Source organism: Dryobates pubescens, chromosome Z, assembly GCF_014839835.1.
Source record: "Dryobates pubescens isolate bDryPub1 chromosome Z, bDryPub1.pri, whole genome shotgun sequence".
In the NCBI taxonomy this organism is placed as follows: domain Eukaryota; kingdom Metazoa; phylum Chordata; class Aves; order Piciformes; family Picidae; genus Dryobates; species Dryobates pubescens.
Window position 1 is genome coordinate 84,983,896 of NC_071657.1, and position 18,609 is coordinate 85,002,504.

Below are 18,609 nucleotides of genomic sequence, written 5' to 3' on the forward strand. Positions count from 1 at the left end.
GAGCACCTCAGAAATGCAGAATTTGTCATCAACAGTAAAATAAACCTTTAAAGATGACAGCTAATCAGACTCCTTTCACTGATCACTTTATCTGATATGATTTCTAACAGCATATTTCAACAAATATTTTACTCCCCTCTGTGGAAAAGAATAGACCATCAATTCTCTTGAACAGAATTCCTTTTTCTGAGCAGTTGTATGATGTTGAATAATTCTATCTACTCCTCAGTGCTTCAATGGAATCTCAACTTATCATTACTAGACAGTATCAGGCAGTATCTTTGCCCACTTTTTATCTGATATTATTGGCTTGTAAAGCTAACTCTTGCTTTTAAGAGAAATGCTTAGGCAATCTCGTGGTTTCTGTTTGTTTAAACATGCAGTTACTTATGGGAAACAGAGTCCAATCTATCTCAGTTCTTAAATCCTCCCAGAATTATCATCCCTTCCTTCAGAAGGAAAAAAAAAAAAAGTGTTTTCATAGCAAGTAAGTACAAATTTGCCAATATTGATAGTGGTTTTTCACCTATTATAGATCATAAGTTTTCTCAGAAGATAGAAATAAACTGCCAGCTGCTGCTAAGAATACGGGGATGATATCAAGCATACATTTTCCTAGTCCACTGGGCCAACAGAAGATTAAATCTGACTCAAGCCCTTTCATTCTCTAAGAAACATTTAACTCTTCTTATGAACGGTCATACATTCTTGTCATCCCACTGCACAAAGTCATCTAACTAGCAGTGTAAAATTCATACTTTAATCTGTGCTTACTTTGCTGCTAAACTGAAGATTTCACTGTGAGATAATGTAGGATATGATAAAGAAAAGCAAGGACTGTGCATTGTTCTTCTAGGCACTTATTGCTAGAAATGTAATCTTGTCTAAATAAGGCAAGTTGCTTTCAGACTTTTAACAGCAATGCTGCTGTTTCCTCCTTGTAACACAGACATGGTAATGCTGCTTCTCCAGTACATTTAGTGTAGATATATAGTGTATAATCAGGAACTGCTGACTTAATGTGATTTTGGTTTTGTCATTACACATAAAATAACTCTGGAACAAAACATATTTTTTTTTAAAAGGCAGTTGTTAAAATATGGGGCATGGGGGTGAATAAGGGGTATTAACATCTTCAAGTGGATTTAAAACCCCACAAGGGTTAACACCATCCATACGAAATATTTACAAATGTACTTACTGTGTCAGGACTAGAAACATAAAATACTTTCTGTTCAGAATCTAAGTAAAATTAAAATGTTAGAACTTGGCATATTCCTGCTTTTGGTATTCTAACAAGCAATTTAAGGCTTACTATAAATGTCAAAAGGATATGGCAGTTTTCATTTTATATTATCCAGCTCGTGCTAACACAAAATATCATAGAAATTCAGCCACTTCCCTGCATCTATGATAATTTGATAGTTGTGTTTGCAGAATCTTAAACCAGAGATTATCTCATGGCTTACCGTGAAGTGTCATGCTGGATTGGTGATGTGGCTGTGGTTACAAGCCTTTTCCTGCTGCCTATCAGCACAGAAGACATGGCTGCATCCTTCCTAGGTCCTGAAGTTATCCCTGTGGAATGAAGTGAAGACAAGCCAGACAACAGAAGCTAGTAAGTTTTGGACAGATGCTTCGTGATTCTGCATTATTACAGAATACTAGGACTAAAAGTTACAACTTTTTTGGAGTGCCATATACACAGTGAAATGCCAATCAAAGAACTCATCAGTTCACGATGACTGTGAATAGCATGCGTTTCAGGATCACACAGAATCAGTTCTTCAGAATAAGTCACACTCCACAACCATCTTACTGCTCAAAGTCTGTCAGATTTGCAGTATTATGACTTCTTATAGGGGTCCATGGGATTCAGCTTATTTCAGAGTTCTCATGACATGATAGAAGATGTTAGTTTTCCAATTGTTAATATCACTGTAACTGTATTTTACTTTCGGTAAAACAGAACTATTAGTCTATTCCTTCTCTGCTTCCAGTAACTCCTAACTCACAAAGTAACCTAGGTTGAAGGGTGAAGCCCAGAGTACAGTCCTCAATTCAATGCAGAACCAACAAGATCAGGTTTAAGGCTCTTGTCCATTTAGTTTTTGAATGCAGCCATTGATAGTGAGCCAACCTCTCTGGTTCCAGCGTTTCATTACCCTCACAGTTTTCTGTGTAGCTAATCAGGACTTCCTGACTTGCAGCCTTTTCCCAATGCCTCTTGCTCTGTTTCTGATAACTTCCAAGAACAGTTTTATTCTCCCTTTTCTACACCTTCCCCTTAGGTAATGGAAGAAAGAAGGAAGATCACAGAATCAGACAGAATCACAGAATGTTAGGGGTTGGAAGGGATCTCAAAAGAACATCTAGTCCAATCCCTCTGCCAGGGCAGGATCACCTAGAAGAGGTCACACAGGAACATGTCCAGGCTGCTTTTGAATGTCTCCAGAGGAGACTCCACAACCTCTCTGGACAGCCTGTTCTAGTGTTTTGATCTGTGCTGAATCACCTCTTTGTATGGTTGAACACTCTCAGGTTTCTCAGCCTCTCCCAGTACGTTGGTAAGCTCCAGCCCCTTGACTGTTTTGGTTGCCTCTACTAGACTTCCTACAGTTTGTCACTGTTCTTGCCCTGTGGAGCTCCAAACTGGCTATGGCACTCTATAGATCCATTCTCATCAGAGAATGTCACACAAAATTGTCATTATGGCCCAGTATGGGATTTGGTTACTCCATCAAACAGACACACTTCTAATTCGTATTCAGCCTGCTCTTCGGCAGGACATTTTTCTATTTTCTGGCAAAACCACTTTCTAGGTTTTCATCCCCCAGGTGGTCCTGTAACATGAGGCTAGTCCAACCCAATTGAAGGAACTGGCATTTCCTTTTGTTGAACCTAAACTGGTCACTATCAGACCATTTTCCCAGCCTGAATACTGAATACTTAATACTTTCCTATACCATGAATACTGAGTGCTTCCCTTCAGCTTATTGTCTACTTCCCCAGCTGGTGCTGGGTTCAAACTTGCTGAAGGTATACTCTCTCCTGCTGTCCAAGTTGTTAATGTTAAGCAGATAACCAGTAGCAACCTGATGGACTTATGACAACCTTTTGAGGCTTGTGGTCCAATCAACTCTTCTTCCATCTTCCACCTTTCACCCACCCACCTGAAAACTGGTTTTGTAGACAGGATTTAGTTAGACAACTTGCATACCAGTAGTCAGGGGTAAACAGAATAGGCAAATTAGGAGTAATCTCATCCACGACACAAAAGTCTGTGGGGTTTGTGCCTTTTTAATCTAGCCTAATTTGTTCAACCAACATTGCTTAACTAAGCAGTAAGTACAGGGAAAACCACAAGTCTCAGCAAAATTTAAAGTAAAATCAGTATTTTGATCTTTAAGTAATTCTGTCATGTCTTAGTATTTCTCAGCTCTGTGAACAGTAACATTATCTACCATCCATGCTAAAACATGAAACATACAACAAAGTTGTAATTCCATTTTAGTGCAAAATTTACAGACATCCAATGAATTATTTAAAATACTGCATTTATCTGAGATGTATACAAATATACACAGTGTAATAAAACTACTTGTTTTAAGGTGTATTCTAGGAAGGCTGACAAACAAAATGGTGTAGCAGGCACACTGCCCTGAAAGAAACACAGAAGCCTGACTACACCTGACAAAGCACTGAGGCTTGCTAGAGGTTAATAAAGACCAGCTTGAGCCTCTCAGACATTAACCAGCACCTTGCCCAGCCTACAAAGAGAGTCCTGCTACCGAGACATTTTGGGTTGGTCTTCTCAAACCAAGTGGCCTTGCACTTGGATCCTCTCTTCTTAGAATGGGATACCATCTAAGGATATTTCCACAGACTGATGAAGTCCTCACCCCCTCCTTCGGTGAGTGTATATTTTGGGTAACCTTCAGTGGGAGTTTCCCCTTTGTGGGTGAGTGCACACACGCAGGATCACAGGACATTAGTGGCTGGAGGAGACCTCCAAAGATTATCTAGTCCAACACCCCTAGGGTCATAGAATCTAGCACAGGTCGCACAGGAATGCAACCAGAAGGGTTTTGAAAGTCTAAAGAGAAAGAGACTCCACAACCTCTCCGGGCAGTTGTCACGGTCCAGAGAGTGAAAGAGACTCAGTTCTTTTGAATATTTCTGTGTTAGGAAATTACCGGCACAAACGAGCAACAGTAAGGCTATGTATTACACAAATAAAGTGAATCAGAAGGAGAGAGAGAGAGAGAGAATAGAAAGTGAGAGAGAGAATAGGCAAAGAGGAAAGCAATTGTATTACCACACCCCTCACCCCCCAAGACAGTTTGAGTCTTTATCCTTGTTGTATCTCATTAGGCTCCTCTCTGCCCAGCTCTCCAGTCTGTCCAAGTCTCACTGAATGGCCACACAGCCATCAGGTGTATCAGCCAAGACTCCCAGTTTGCTATCAGCAGCAAACTTGCTGAGCAGACACACTCTGTCCCCTCATCAATGTCATTGATGAAGATGTTGAACAGGACCAGACCCAGCACTGATCCCCGGGGGAATTCACTAGTTACAGCTCCCCAGCTGGACTTGGCATCATTGAGCACCACTCTTTGGACTCTATTGTCTAACTAGTTCCTAATCCATTTCACTGTCTGTTCTTCTTCAACAGAGTTGGTGAGGGGTTTGGAGCAAAAGCCCTATGGGGAGAGGCTGAGGGAGCTGGGATTGCTTAGCTGGGAGAAGAGGAGGCTCAGGGTAGACCTTATTGCTGTCTACAGCTACCTGAAGGCAACCAGCACCAGAACAAGAGAATAGAATGGAATAGAATAGAAAAGAATAGAATAGAATAGAATAGAATAGACCAGGTTGGAAGAGACCAGTCTCAAGCTGTGCCAGGGGAGGTTTAGACTGGATGTTAGGAAGAAATTCTTCATAGAGAGTGATTGCCCATTGGAATGGTCTGCCTGGGGAGGTGGTGGAGGTGCCATCACTGGACGTGTTCAGGAGGAGACTTGATGGAGTGCTTTGTGCCATGGTTTAGTTGATGGTGTTGGATTATGGGTTGAACACGATGATCTTGAAGGTCTCTTCCAACCTGGTCTATTCTATTCTATTCTATTCTATTCTACTCTACTCTACTCTACTCTACTCTACTCTACTCTACTCTTCTGCCCCACACCTCCTAGGCTTACTCACAAGGATGGTATGGAAGACAGTGTCAAAAGCCTTACTAAGGTCAGGGTAGACTACATCCACTGATCTCCCTACATCTACCTATTCAGTTACAACATCATAGAATGCTACCAATTAGTCAAGCAAGATTTCCCCTTGGTAAATCCATGCTGACTCCTCCTGATCATCTTCTCTTCCAAGTGCCTAGAGATGACCTCCAAAATGAGCTGCTCCATCAATTTTCCAGGGATGGAGGTGAGGCTCTCTGGCCTGTAGTTTCCTGGAACCTCTTTCTTGCCCTTTTTGAAGACTGGACTGATACTGGCTTTCCTCCAGCCCTCAGGCACCTCACCAGTCTGCCACAATTTTGCAAAAATGCTGCAGAGTGGTACAGCAACAACATCAGTCAGCTCTCTCAACACTCTTGGGTGCATCTCAACAGGCCCCATGGACTTAGGAATATTCAATTTAAGTAACTGATCCCTAACCCAGTCTTTTGGTCCATCTTCCTAGAAAGAACATTCCGTAAAACTTAGGCTTAAAGCTGGTTGTGTAGTAGTATACTCCTGACTGACATCCAAACTTGTCATTTAATTGTGTCAGAAGGAGCGATGAGTAATTTTGGTTACAATAGATCCATACTTTTTAGGGTAGCTACTGCTGTCTGTTTTTGAGGTTGCCTCCATGAGAAATTAATTCTTACTGTGCTTCTGAACCATACAGTGAGGAAAACATGCCTAACAAAGTGTTAATTGTGATGGATTTCTCAGAAATATCATGCTGATTGTGTGTCCCTGGTAGCTTGATATTGTGCCAATCCATGATGAGAATAGTGGGTATTCATATAAAATCTGGAAGCCTCTTGCTTAGACTGTTGGCTTTATGATTGAATAAAAGATATTTAGAAATCTTACTGTGTGGCAGTGGAATGAGGCAGCTGGATTTTAAGGAACTAATACTAAAGTAATAAAAACCTGGTGAGTATGAGAGAATATATTCAATTCTTAATATGAGAAAAGGTTGGCATACTGTCAGCATACTGACAGTTCATAGCCAACTATTTCTCAAAAAAAAGAAAATCTATGGACTTGGAAGAGGCCAATACAGCCTCAAGGGCACTGTTCACAGACCAAAGTTTGAAAATATTACCAGGGCTAGAAATGGAAAACAAGCAAAGAATGTAAGTGGGAATATAGTGAGACTCTCAGACTGCAAAGACATAAAAAAGAGGTAGTAAGAAATCTTGAATAAGTACATATCTTAAAAAAAAAAAAATTTTAAAATTTTTTTTAAAAAAAGTTTAAAAATGCATCTTGAAAAATGCATGCAAGTTAATTGAGGGAAAAGAAATACCAAAGACCAAGCAGGTCTATGAATATATGAAGAGGACTAAATCAATAATGATCATAAAGTGGCCAAGCTACTAACAATTTTTAAATATAGTATGAGAAAAAATAAATTGGCAAGTAGCAGATAATGAAGACTATGTTGACATATAATACTTGCCTATATAAAGCTGATGAAAAGAAATTATCGGGGGAAGAATGAGATACAAATTCTTTATTGTGAAGGATATATACTTCAGGGCTAAAGGGAATTAGTTAATGAATTTATGAAGTGACTGGTAATTATTTATGAAAAGTCATAGAGAACTGGGGTGATACAAATGACAGCAAATTAATTAGATTTGCAGGTGCTGGAAGACAGTATGAGACTGGAGACCTTGCAGATGATCTAGAGAAACAAGAAATATGGGAAAAGAATAGACACACTCATCCTTAGACAAAAAAAGAAAAAGGTTCATAGTATGATAATCTAAATTCTGACACCAACAGGGAGAAACTGGAGTAGCAAATAATAGCAAAAAACAAACTAGATGTAAGCTTACAAGGCAAGCTACCCCCAAAGCAATTATAGATGTCTTCTAAAAAGTAATGTCATGAATATTATTTTCAATTTGGTTAACTTGGTATAAGAATGACTTAAAATAGATTAAACACTCATCTGAGAAAATTTAAATAGGTGTATATTTCTCATTGAGAAACAGACAACCAAAACATCAAGAAAGTGGGGAAATACCACAGTCTACAATATGAAAGTACAAACACTAAGAATTAAGTAATACAGCAGGGGCTGGTGCAAGCAGTAATGGGATCAAAGTAAGCAAAGAGAAATCTAGGTTGATAATCATGAAAGAAATCTTTATGAACTGAATAATACTAATATTCATAATACTTAACATTTATATAGTACTTCAGATCTTCAAAGAGCTTCACTAATATTAACTAATTGCTCTGCTCGATTGTAGGGAAGAATCTTCCCTCAAGGGAAGAAGTTCCAGATCTTGAATCCCTAAGAAGCTAAATTAGAATCTACAGAAAAACAAACACTGTAACAGAAAAATCAGCTCCTTGAAAAGAACAGATTGTATGAGGTGAAATATTTTTCCATCTCTGGTTTTTTGTTTTATAGATGGAAATAAAAGCTATGCATGGCGGAAGATGCGCTGCCGGGGGAGACAGCTGGCCTGCATGGGCAACGAGCTCATGAACAAATTAAGGGGAAAAAAAGGGGGTGTATCATCTTTGAAAGGAAGGAGAGGTAACCCATGAAATGTTTAAGGATGTTGCTAGGTCATGTAGGAAAAAAATTAGAGAGGCAAAATGCCATTTAGAGCTTAGACTGGCCTCTGCTGTGAAGGACAACAAAAAATGCTTTTGTAAATGGCAAAAGGAGGGGCAAGGACAACCTCCACTGTGGAGGTTGTTCTCCACTCTGGGACATGGAGGAGAATATTTTAACTAAAGATGAGGAAAAGGCAGAGGTACTTAACACCTTCTTTGCCTCAAATTTTAATAGCAAGGTAGGTTGTCTTCCAGACAACTGGCCTCTGAGCTGGCAGATGGAGTCAGGGAGCAGTATAGTTCCCCTGTGATCCAGGAGGAAGTAGTTAAGAGACCTGCTCAATATGCAAAGAAGAAGACTTTAAACAGAAATGTAAAGAAGTGACCAATAATGCTGAATGCAACTGACACAATCTAGTTTACTTTCCAAGCCAAAAAGTAAAATTTCCCAAGGCAGAAAAGAAACATACATTTCTGTACTCCAGTGCTTTTTAACTAGACAAGTTGGTAGATTTTAGTACAAATTGACATAGCTGCTGGTGACATCAATAAAAACAATTTACTGCTGAAAAGATCTAAGGCTTGAGGATTAGTTCCTCTGCTTAAAGTTTTACTGGTAAAACTAAAACAGTTTGGCTGCAATACACAAAAACCTGCTAAAGCATGGAATAAAAATCAAGGAGCAAACAGAAATAGGAGACAAAAAAGCAACAATGAGAGAATAAAAGCTGATTGCTTAAGCAGGTCCAGTAAATTCTACTCTGAAAAGAGAGTAGAAGTGCCCCTTTCACTCGACAAGGTGATAGGACCTGGTCAACAGTGCTCTTCTCCCCATTATTAAATATCTGAAGGGAGGAAGAAGAAGTGAGTTTATTAAGAACTTGCCCTTCCAAACTCACTGCGCTCACAGTAAGTAAGTAGTCCTGTGAGCAGTAAACCTCGCATCATTCCAGCACAGGAGTAGCCTCTTGATTAATCTTATTATCTTGTCAAAAAAAATCCAACAACAACAAGAAGAACAACAAAACACCCAAGAAAGACAATGGCAGGTGGATAAAACAACACCAAAATCTGGTACCAAAGCCTATGTTGCTGTGGAGGGACCATCATCCACATGCACCCAGCATTCCCAGTGATACAGAGAGATTATATTGTGAGTCCACATCAGCACTGGCACTGCACTAAGGTGTGCTGGGAGACAGTTCCCATCTTGAAAAATGTACTATTTAAACAGCAAAGGCAGATCAAAGTAAGAGGAAAATAAACCTCTGAGGCAATAGGTTAACATCTGACTGTCAAGAATTTTTCAGTGGACATGTTTCTGTACGCAGTATTCAGCATTGCTGTTTTCCTGTCCAAAAGGCCACCTCATTAAGCTGTGAGGGTAAATAACATGAAGTTTCATGGCTCAAGATGTTATCTTGTTGATGTCAGTCCCCTTTCCCACACAGCATGACTTAGCTAGAGCTCAAACGCACTGTAGTAGAGAGGGATCAGTGTGAACTGACATGACAGGTTTGAGACAAACTCAGGCTTGCTGACTCAGCACTCTAATGCAGTAAGGCAAATACTGTTTTTTTATTAATATCACCATCTAAAAAAATGTTAGCACCTGTTGTTTTCTTTTTGTGAGATGCTACATAATTGCTTCCTAATAAAGTATAAATTTCAAAGCAGAAATCCCAGGTCAACAACAGATGGGAAGACCCATCAGAAGCAAGGAGACAGATAGCTAAGTCCAGAGCTAATTAAAATTAAGAAATTTGACTTTGTGCCTTAGTGATCCCCAAAGATGGAAAAAGCACTTTTTAAGTATGTGTGTATGCTTGTTAAGAGTCCAAACATATAACAGAAGGAAGCCAATTAAAAAGATACTAAATACAGAAGACTTCAACTTCAGTGATTAGTGCAAGGTAATTTGCCTTGTGATAAACAAGCCATTCAAATTTGTAATAGACCTGAGGTTGTTCCACAGCTTGAAAGTATTTCTCTGAACTTTATTTGGTATCACAGCAAGTGTCAGCATTTGTAAGTTAAATTTTGCCACACAGCTCTACATCTTCAAAGCCAGCAATCTCAGTAAACGTTTGTGAAAGATACCCACCATGTACAGAGAGGATGCTGACCACTATGATCACTAAATCAGCATAGGTGCAGCTCAGCTGCTAAGTGCAATAGCCAGGTGTAGCTTGTAACTTCTAAGAATATCAAAATGAATGAATGAAGAAGAGGCAGTGCACTGAGGCAGGAACCAGGCACCATACTGTGCAGAGTGGCACATCCCCACCACCCGCCAAGATAGTCTTTCCTCTCCCGAGAGGCTGGCATGGCATGGGCAGAGACTGCTGCAGTGGTGGTGCTTTCACCAAAGAGAGGGAGGTGCTGAGTCATGTGATCTCATTCCTGAAATGTTCTCCAGTCAGGCCACGTGGCGAGGGATAGGGATGGTGGTAACTCGCCACAAACTGGTTTTCAAAAGATCTGTGTGACCCAGGCTGAGGTCCAACTCAAGCAGGCAGGTGTCCAGGCAACTGGATGCAGACAGTGCTGGAGCCTGGCACTTTAAATGGAGGGCAATGGAGATAACAGCTGCATTAGGTGTGAGCAGCTCGATTGTCTGCTTAATCTAGTGGCTGAACTGAAGGAAGAAGTTGCTTGACATAGGACTGGAAGGGAATGTGAAAGGGAGTTGGATTTGAGGAGCCAGACTCTGCAGGTGCCCCTAGCAGAGGGAGGTGACCCAAGATGCAGCAGGAAATGGATACAGGGCCCTGTTAGGAGATGCAAGGCAAAACCCTCACGGGTCCCCTCACCTTCCCAGCTGCCCTTGCAAAACAAACATGGGGCACTGGAAGTTGAGAGTGAGGTGAGAAGACAGAAGACACACCATCTGAGGTGTTGCCTAAAGCCAAACAGCCTGACCCCTGCATCAGGACTTGTTCCCTTAAAAAAAAGAGGAGGGTAATTATTATTGGTGATTCCCACCTGAGGGGAACAGAGGGCCCCTTATGTCAGCCAGATCCTTCCCACAGGGAAGTCTGCTACCTCCCTGGGCCCCAGGTCAGGGATGTTACCAGAAGGCTGCCTAGTCTGGTACAGTCTTCTGATTACTATCCCTTCATAGTTATGCAGGTGGGGAGTGATGAGGTTGAAACCAGAGGTCCAAAGGCAATCAAAAAGGACTTCAAGGCTCTAGGAGAACTGGTTGAGGGGTCAGGGGCACAGGTCATGTTTTCATCAATACCCTTAGTTGCAGGAAGGGATACTGAAAGGAACAGGACAGCAAGTGCCATTAACAAGTGGCTCAGAGGCTGGTGCCACCAACAGAATTTTGGGAACTTTCTATGGCACCAGGTCCACTGGCAACAGAGAGAGTACATCTTTCCCAGAGGGGGAGAAAGATCCCAGCACATGAGAATAGGCCATCCCCCAGAGGGAAAAGGGTTACAGGAAGGGAGGTAGTAGGTCTGCTTGAGAGAACTTTAAACTAGATTAGAAGGGGGAAGGGGCTGAAACCAGTCCCCCCAGACAGGAGTCTGAGGGTGGTAAGCTGGAGTCAGGGGTGAAACCAGCAGCCCAGCTGAAGTGCTTGTACACTAATGCACACAATATGGATAACAAACAAGAGGAGCTGGAAGCCTTGTTACATCAGGAAAATTATGATGTAGTTGCCATCACAGACATCTGGTGGGATGACTCACAGGACAGGAGCACCATAATAGAGGGCTACAGGCTCTTCAGATTGGCAAGGGAGAAAGGGTGGAGGGGTGGCCCTGTACATCAGGGAGGCTCTAGATGCCAAGGAACTAGCGATTAAGGATGACCAAGTTGAGTGCCTGAGGGTGAGAATTAGAGGGAAGGCCAACAAGGCTGACATCCTGGTTGGAGTCTGTTATAGAATAGAATGGAATGGAATGGAATGGAATGGAATGGAATGGAATGGAATGGAATGGAATAGAATAGAATAGAATAGAACAGAACAGAACCGAACCACAAGGATCATCCAGTTCCAACCCCCCTGCCATGAGCAGGGACACCCCACACTAGATCCGGCTGGCCAGAGCCTCGTCCACCCTGCTCTTAAAGACCTCCAGGGATGGCGCCCCAACCACCTCCCTGGACAACCCATTCCAGGGCTTCACCACTCTCATGGTGAAGAACTTTCTCCTCACATCCAGCCTGAATCTCCCCACTTCCAGCTTCATTCCATTCCCCCTAGTCCTATCACTACCTGAGATCCTGAGAAGTCCCTCCCCAGCCTTCTTGTAGGCCCCCTTCAGATACTGGAAGGCCACAATTAGGTCACCTCGGAGCCTTCTCTTCTCCAGACTGAACAGCCCCAACTCTTTCAGTCTGTCCTCATAGGAGAGGTGCTCCAGCCCTCTGCTCATCCTCATGGCCCTTCTCTGGACACCTTCCAGCACGTCCATATCCCTCTTGTAATAGGGGCTCCAGAACTGGAGGCAGTACTCCAGATGGGGTCTCACCAGAGCTGAGCAGAGGGGGAGAATCACCTCCCTTGACCTGCTGGCCACACTTCTCTTGATTCAGTCCAGTGCAGTGGTCAGAACCATTTATGCAGCTGCATTGAAACAGGGCTACTGTTCTTTCTCTTGTTAGCCCAAATACAGAAATGCTTCCATTGCTGAAGGCTGGGAGAATTATTCCAGCACTCAGTCACTGGAAATTTGAATTCAGTTTCATCCTAGGTTAGAATTCTTTCTCCCCAAAAAAACTATGGAAAATAAATCATTTTTTGGGAACTATCCCTATTCAAGAAACAAAACCTATCATCCAACTGTAAAAAATCTCAATTTCACCACTACAGTATTGAGAAGAAAGGGGAAGAAGGAAGAGGAAAAGAAAAGAAAAAAAATAATGGTATCTGAAAAAACATAAAAGAAAACCATCAGTGAAAATTGCCTCTGAAACTTTGCAGAATTGTAATGGCTTTCTCTTGCTTAAATTGATTGGTGTAGCAATGTTATAAAATGACTATTAGGATTCATTGTGCACAACAGAAAGTGTGAAATGTCAGCAGACTATACAGCAAAAGTAATGGGTCCTGAACCCCTGTTAGTCAAAAATGATTTTGTTTCAAATTAGAAATTGATTTTTTTGGACACAAGCCCTTTACAGGCTTCCAACTTTTGTAGCTGTGCCTTGGAAGAGATTAACCTCAGCCACTGTTTGGGTCCAGGCTGATGATACCCTTTTGAAAGTTTCTTCACAGGGACTGCTTTTTAATGTTGCTATGGTCTTAACCAATAACAGAAGTTATTTGTTCCTGTGAGAACTGAACCACATTTCTTCACATTTTGCCATTTTCTTTATTTTTATGCTGACATATACGGCAAACTGGCTGACAAGTTAAAAAAAAAAAGAAAAAAAACCTAGCTCATAATTGAACCAAGGATTATGCTCAAGGATCAGCAGTGCAACATCCAAGCTGCTTTTGTTCCCAACCTTTTCTCTTACTAAGAAACGCTGCTTCTTTGCATGCTAAGTGAAGGTACTAAGCTAAAAGCAGAATATATTCTAGCTGCACAGATATCCCTGTGTGGCAAAATATCAGGTTGTGATGGTATAGCCATTACTGGGGACGAAAAGAATGTGAAAAATATTGCATTTCAAGAGCAAGCCCCACTTGCACTTATTCTCTCTTCTTGCTGGGAAAGGCAAAAGAGTTGTTGAAGTAGCTTTTGGAGATTAAAGGGCTATTTTTTCCTTCCATCAGGTACATCATCTAAGCAGATCACTTGTCACTTGTTATTTATAAGGTTTTTAATGTTTTTTATTATTTTAAGTGTAGTTACCCTCTCTTGGGTTGGTTTAAGCAACTTGCAATCCTCTCTCTTTAATTGTGCATTTCACTGATATACTCTTGAAAACACACACATACACACATAATTTCTAAATGCCATCAGCACACTCATGGCCCTTCAATACAGTAAACTTCCCCTTACCTTTCCTTGACTTAGTGTCTTCCTTCTCAGTTTGCATCAGAAGAGTTTGACTGTCTTCCACATTTGCATCAAAACCAACTATTTTCTTCTCAAAATTGCTCTCACCATTGCTCCTGGGTGTTCTGGAGGTTTTTCTCACTGGAGGCATCCTTGAAAAATAATCTTCACATTTCAGCACTGGCACACTGGAAGGAAAGAAAGATCACACTACTCCATGATGCATTCAACCCTTTTAACACTGCAGCCAGTCCCCTCCCACACTTTCACTTTCCAGAAGCATAACAGTCATGCTGCTGTTTGAAAGCAGGATGCCTAAGAATTGTTAAGGTACCAGCCTACTTCAGCTGGAGTCTTTGGTTATCAGCACCTATCAGCACTTTGTTAGTTTTATCCAGAGTTTTATGGCATTTGGTGCATTCCCTAACAGCGTTAGGGAATTCTTGAGTAGTTAGAACAGGACAAGTGAGGAAAAGACATAGAAGGTACTTTGTCCAGCACAGTGGACAAAGGTTGAAAGAAATTTAAAAGTGCTCGCTTTACTTGGATGAAAGGGAAAAAGAGAAGATTATGTGATGAGAAAAATGGAGTTGTGGTTTGTGAAAGGGAAGCAGATGACTGGATCATAGAATCATTTAGGCGGGAAAAAGCCCTAACTAGATGATTCTATTCTCACTTGTGCCCCCTCTTCTCACTTGTGCTCCCACTTCTCATTTGTTCCCTGTGATAGGACAGGAGGCAATGGATGTAAACTACAGTACAAGAAGTTCCACTTCAAGATGAGGAAGAACTTTACTGTAAGGGTTGCAGAGCACTGGAACAGGCTTCCCAGAGAGGTTGTGAAGTTTCCTTCTCTGGAGACTTCCAAGGCCCATCTGGATGCATTCCTGTGTGACCTGCACTAGATTCTATGGTCCTGCTCTGGCAAGGGGGTTGGATTTGATCTTCAGAAGTTACTTCCAACCCCTAACATCCTGTGATCTTTAAGCTTTACGGTCCCTTCCAACCCAAACCATTCTATGATTCTATGATCATCAAGTCAAATTGTTAACGTAACACCGATGATTGCACCACAAAACCATGTCCCTCAGTACCACACCTGCATGTCTTTTAAATACTTCAGTGATGCTGTTACACTGAATCAAGAACATGGATGAGAGGAGATGAGACAAAAAGAGGTGGATAGAGAGGATAGAGAATGTATGTAGCAAACTGGTGGGAAAGTATCTGACGCAGCAAGCACTGCAGTGTGAGTAAGAAAAGAGAAAGCTAACAAGAACCATTGTGCTTCAAGATGAACTTCAGCACAAGACCACAAACACTGCACACACAGAGTCAGGAGGCAAACTTGGTGTTGTGGAGCATGTATGACTTCAGCCTTTGCAGGCACAGGCAACCACAAAACATTAGTGGAAGGCAGGAATCTAAGGAGACCGTTCTGTCTCTCTATATAGGTGATCTACTGCTTTCAAATTCTGCTCTTTGGGAAAGAACTACTGCTTTAAATGAGGATTCCCCACATGAATATGTCATTAGTTCTGTCACTGTCACAAAAAGCAATTAAAAACATAAAACCCCCTTTGGATTATCTACCTGAATTCATACAAGTCATCCCAAGATTACACTGTTCTACTTGCAATCATGGGAGTGATGCACAGTTTTCCTAGGTTAAAAGAAGGTTACACGAATCTTTTTCCTACTTAAGCATCATTTGTATATGAGCAACCCGAAGACTGTCACTGAGTTTGTATTATTTGTGGGGTTGGATTCACGTGAATGAAACACAGAGAGCATGCACTACTGAAGTTACTGTGCATCTGAGGGAAAAAGCAGGTATCTGATGCTCCCAACAGAAAATGAAAGCCACATATAAAGTTTCAAAATTATGTATTATATTAGCCATTTTTTAATAGGGCCCACTGTGCCTATTGGACAGTTAAATGTTACTCCTGTATTATTAATGCAGAACAGTATATAATGGTTTGTGAGCTGTAATAACTGGCGAAAGTGTTGGATGAAACTTCTCTGAGTAACCTTGATTTACTTTAGGGCTTTAAACTGTGTGGCCACTGATAGTTTTGGAACATGTTATTAAAATTTATGGTGGACTAAATTTGTATGTCATTTAAAATACATGAAATTATTAACCTACTAATTTCTGCAACCCAGAGTACTATAAGAGGTGGGTTTGGACACTAATAACTGTTTAAAGAGGCTTAAAGGTGTAATACTTGACCAGATTTCCCTGGTAATTCAGGACTTGACGTTCCATTTGCCTGTACTTGGATGATTAACAGCATTTAAAAACACTGAGTTCATCATTATTTGGATGCTTTCTGAGATTTTAAAGTGTATTTAATTACAGCCTGTGATTGTCTGTGAAGATGATGACCCCTGGCTTGTAGATGAGGAGGCAATTACTTGACTGGTTCACTGTAATACCTTTTACATGATGTGGTTACCTCTAGAACACTGAGTTATGGTTGAAACAATGCTATGGCAGAGGCAACTCAAACAGAAACAGACACCAAAAAGATGTTACAAACCCTGATTTATGAGAAAATAAAAAAAGCAAGTCTATTTGCATTTATAGCTCACTAAACAATTAATTAGAACCTGGTTCTTTAGTAGAAGAAAGCTTATGTTAAAGTATTGCTCAAGTAAGGATAGAGTCAAATCTTAAAATGACAAACACTTCATCTGAGAGGTGTGCAAACCAAGTAGGGAAAGGAATAATGCATATAGAAAATTTCAGTAATTAACAAGGTACCAAAATTAAACAAAGAAAATGTAAGGAAAGAAAAACCTGCCTGAGAACATAGTTACCTATTCATTGTTACTTAGTAAAAAGAATAATGTGACTAGTACAACCTGGAAAATTTAAAACAAATACATGGTCCAAAGAGTTCAGTTATCTACAGGTAGAGAGATTAATCAACAAAAGTGGACCCTCACTATTTTCAAATCAGCAAGCTGTAGTATCATTCAAATGCAGCTTGGTCAGTATGGCCTCCTGCAGGGTGTCACGATAGCTGATGAATTTTCACGCTATTCCCTGAATCTGCACAACAGAGAAGACTGTCTAAATAATGGCCTTATTAACCCATTTAACATACATACTAAGACAGGAGTTGTAGAGTAGCATCATCACAAAAGAAATGAGTCTCAGCACTCCTGCTTCCTTATGAATGTCAAAGTACATCACTAACAAAGGAAAACACACCTTGAACACTTTTCCCATTTCGTCTCTGCCTCGTATCGCGATACCCCTGCTGAGTGTGAATGGCAAATTTTAAATGTCATTCAGGACCCACTGAATACTGCCAGTATTTGCATTCCTTAAAAAGTAGAAAAAAATTAACCTTTTGTTTTATTGAATTAAAATGCCATGGAAATGCTGATGTAGTCTTCAGAGACTCAAATACTTTTACAAAGAAAAATAGCTGTCATTTATTAGACACAAAGAACAATTACTTGATAGGATGCTTTCTGACAAAAAGCAGATTGGTATTCTCATCATAGAAAAGGCATTGTAAAAAAACCCAGCACAGACCTCTGAGACTTGAATAATTTAAAGCTGCATTTGGTGCAATTTGAATTTTTCTTTAGGGAGGCAAAGTTAAATACCTTTAATTTGTTCTAATTATTTCAAATTTGCAAGTTAATTATGGCTGATCATTAAATAACAAAAAGGACTATCGTCTCCATAGAGTTTTACCTCCTACCCTCTGCATTACTTAAGCTAGATTTTAGTATGCATGAATTAACTTTCTAAATAATCACACGGTTTGAGTAAATGGCTCAGTAAAATGAGCTCTGATCCTCAGAATAAGCATTAATGGACATTAGAAAGGCTATTGGGACCCATGATACTTACATTATAAGTATTTTTAATGGAGTCTTATTTAGTAATCTTTAGGTACTGTTCAAGTTGGGGCACCATATAGATACATTATTCTGCTTTAAGAGATGAAAGTCAGTTCTTCAAGGTACTAAAACAAATGTCCATTTAGAGTCAACTAAATTTGTTTTTAAATTAATGCAGGAAAACTCTGATAGAATTTAACTTGTTTTAGCTACTCATCCTGATGAATCAATCCAACATAATGGTAGCCTTGATATGCAAATGGTTTTACAGATTTATTGAATTGCTAAGCAACTAAAGCAGCTCAGACTCTTGCCACAGAGTAGCGTTTACTATCGGCATGTGTACACCCGTGAGGTTTCATCTCTTCCCTGCTCTGTACCCAGTGCTCATCTGACCGATTCACAGCCATCAATCCCAAATTTGGATGTTCACCTTTCAGAATACAGCATACAGAATTAAACAGGCTGGAAAACACCTCCGAGACCATCGAGTCCAACCTATCACCCAACACCAGCTCATCAACTAAACCATGGCACCAAGTGCCTCATCCAGCCTCTTCTTAAACACTTCCAGTGATGGTGACTGCACCACCTCCCTGGGCAGCACATTCCAATGTGCTGTGAAGAATTTCTTCCTAACATCTAGCCTGAACCTCCCCTGGCACAGCTTCAGACTGTGTCCTTGTGGTGAAGGCACATTAGCCCAGAATTATGCCCCAGTAATTGAAACTTGTCCCAGCATATGTGGATACATCCCCCTCCTTTCCTGAGGGGAAAAAAAGGCAAGGTGTCAACCAGGCAGCATAAACAATTGCATGCACCCATCACATGAGATGGTTGTGCCACTACCAAGTATGGGCATAATTCCAGCTTCACGCTTTCTATAGGCTAAAGCTGGTAGTTTATGAGACTGCCCGTTGGCCAAATCCAGCCTCGAGAAACTTATAAGCATTACCCCAACTTGTAAACAAGTTGTC

The 18,609-nt window shown here is 40.7% G+C and overlaps 1 protein-coding gene across 1 annotated transcript in view; it reads right to left on the reverse strand.

Annotated features, from left to right (window-relative positions):
* Positions 1–1,465: 1,465 nt before the first annotated feature.
* The window catches only part of KIAA1328 (KIAA1328 ortholog), a 173,243-nt gene continuing 156,099 nt past the window's right edge, over positions 1,466–18,609 (reverse strand). The window contains exons 8-9 of the mRNA XM_009907804.2: positions 13,769–13,953; positions 1,466–1,578 (exon numbers count right to left, since the gene is read on the reverse strand). Coding sequence (XP_009906106.2) covers positions 1,466–1,578; positions 13,769–13,953 — 298 coding nt within the window. The remainder of the gene's footprint in view (positions 1,579–13,768; positions 13,954–18,609) is intronic.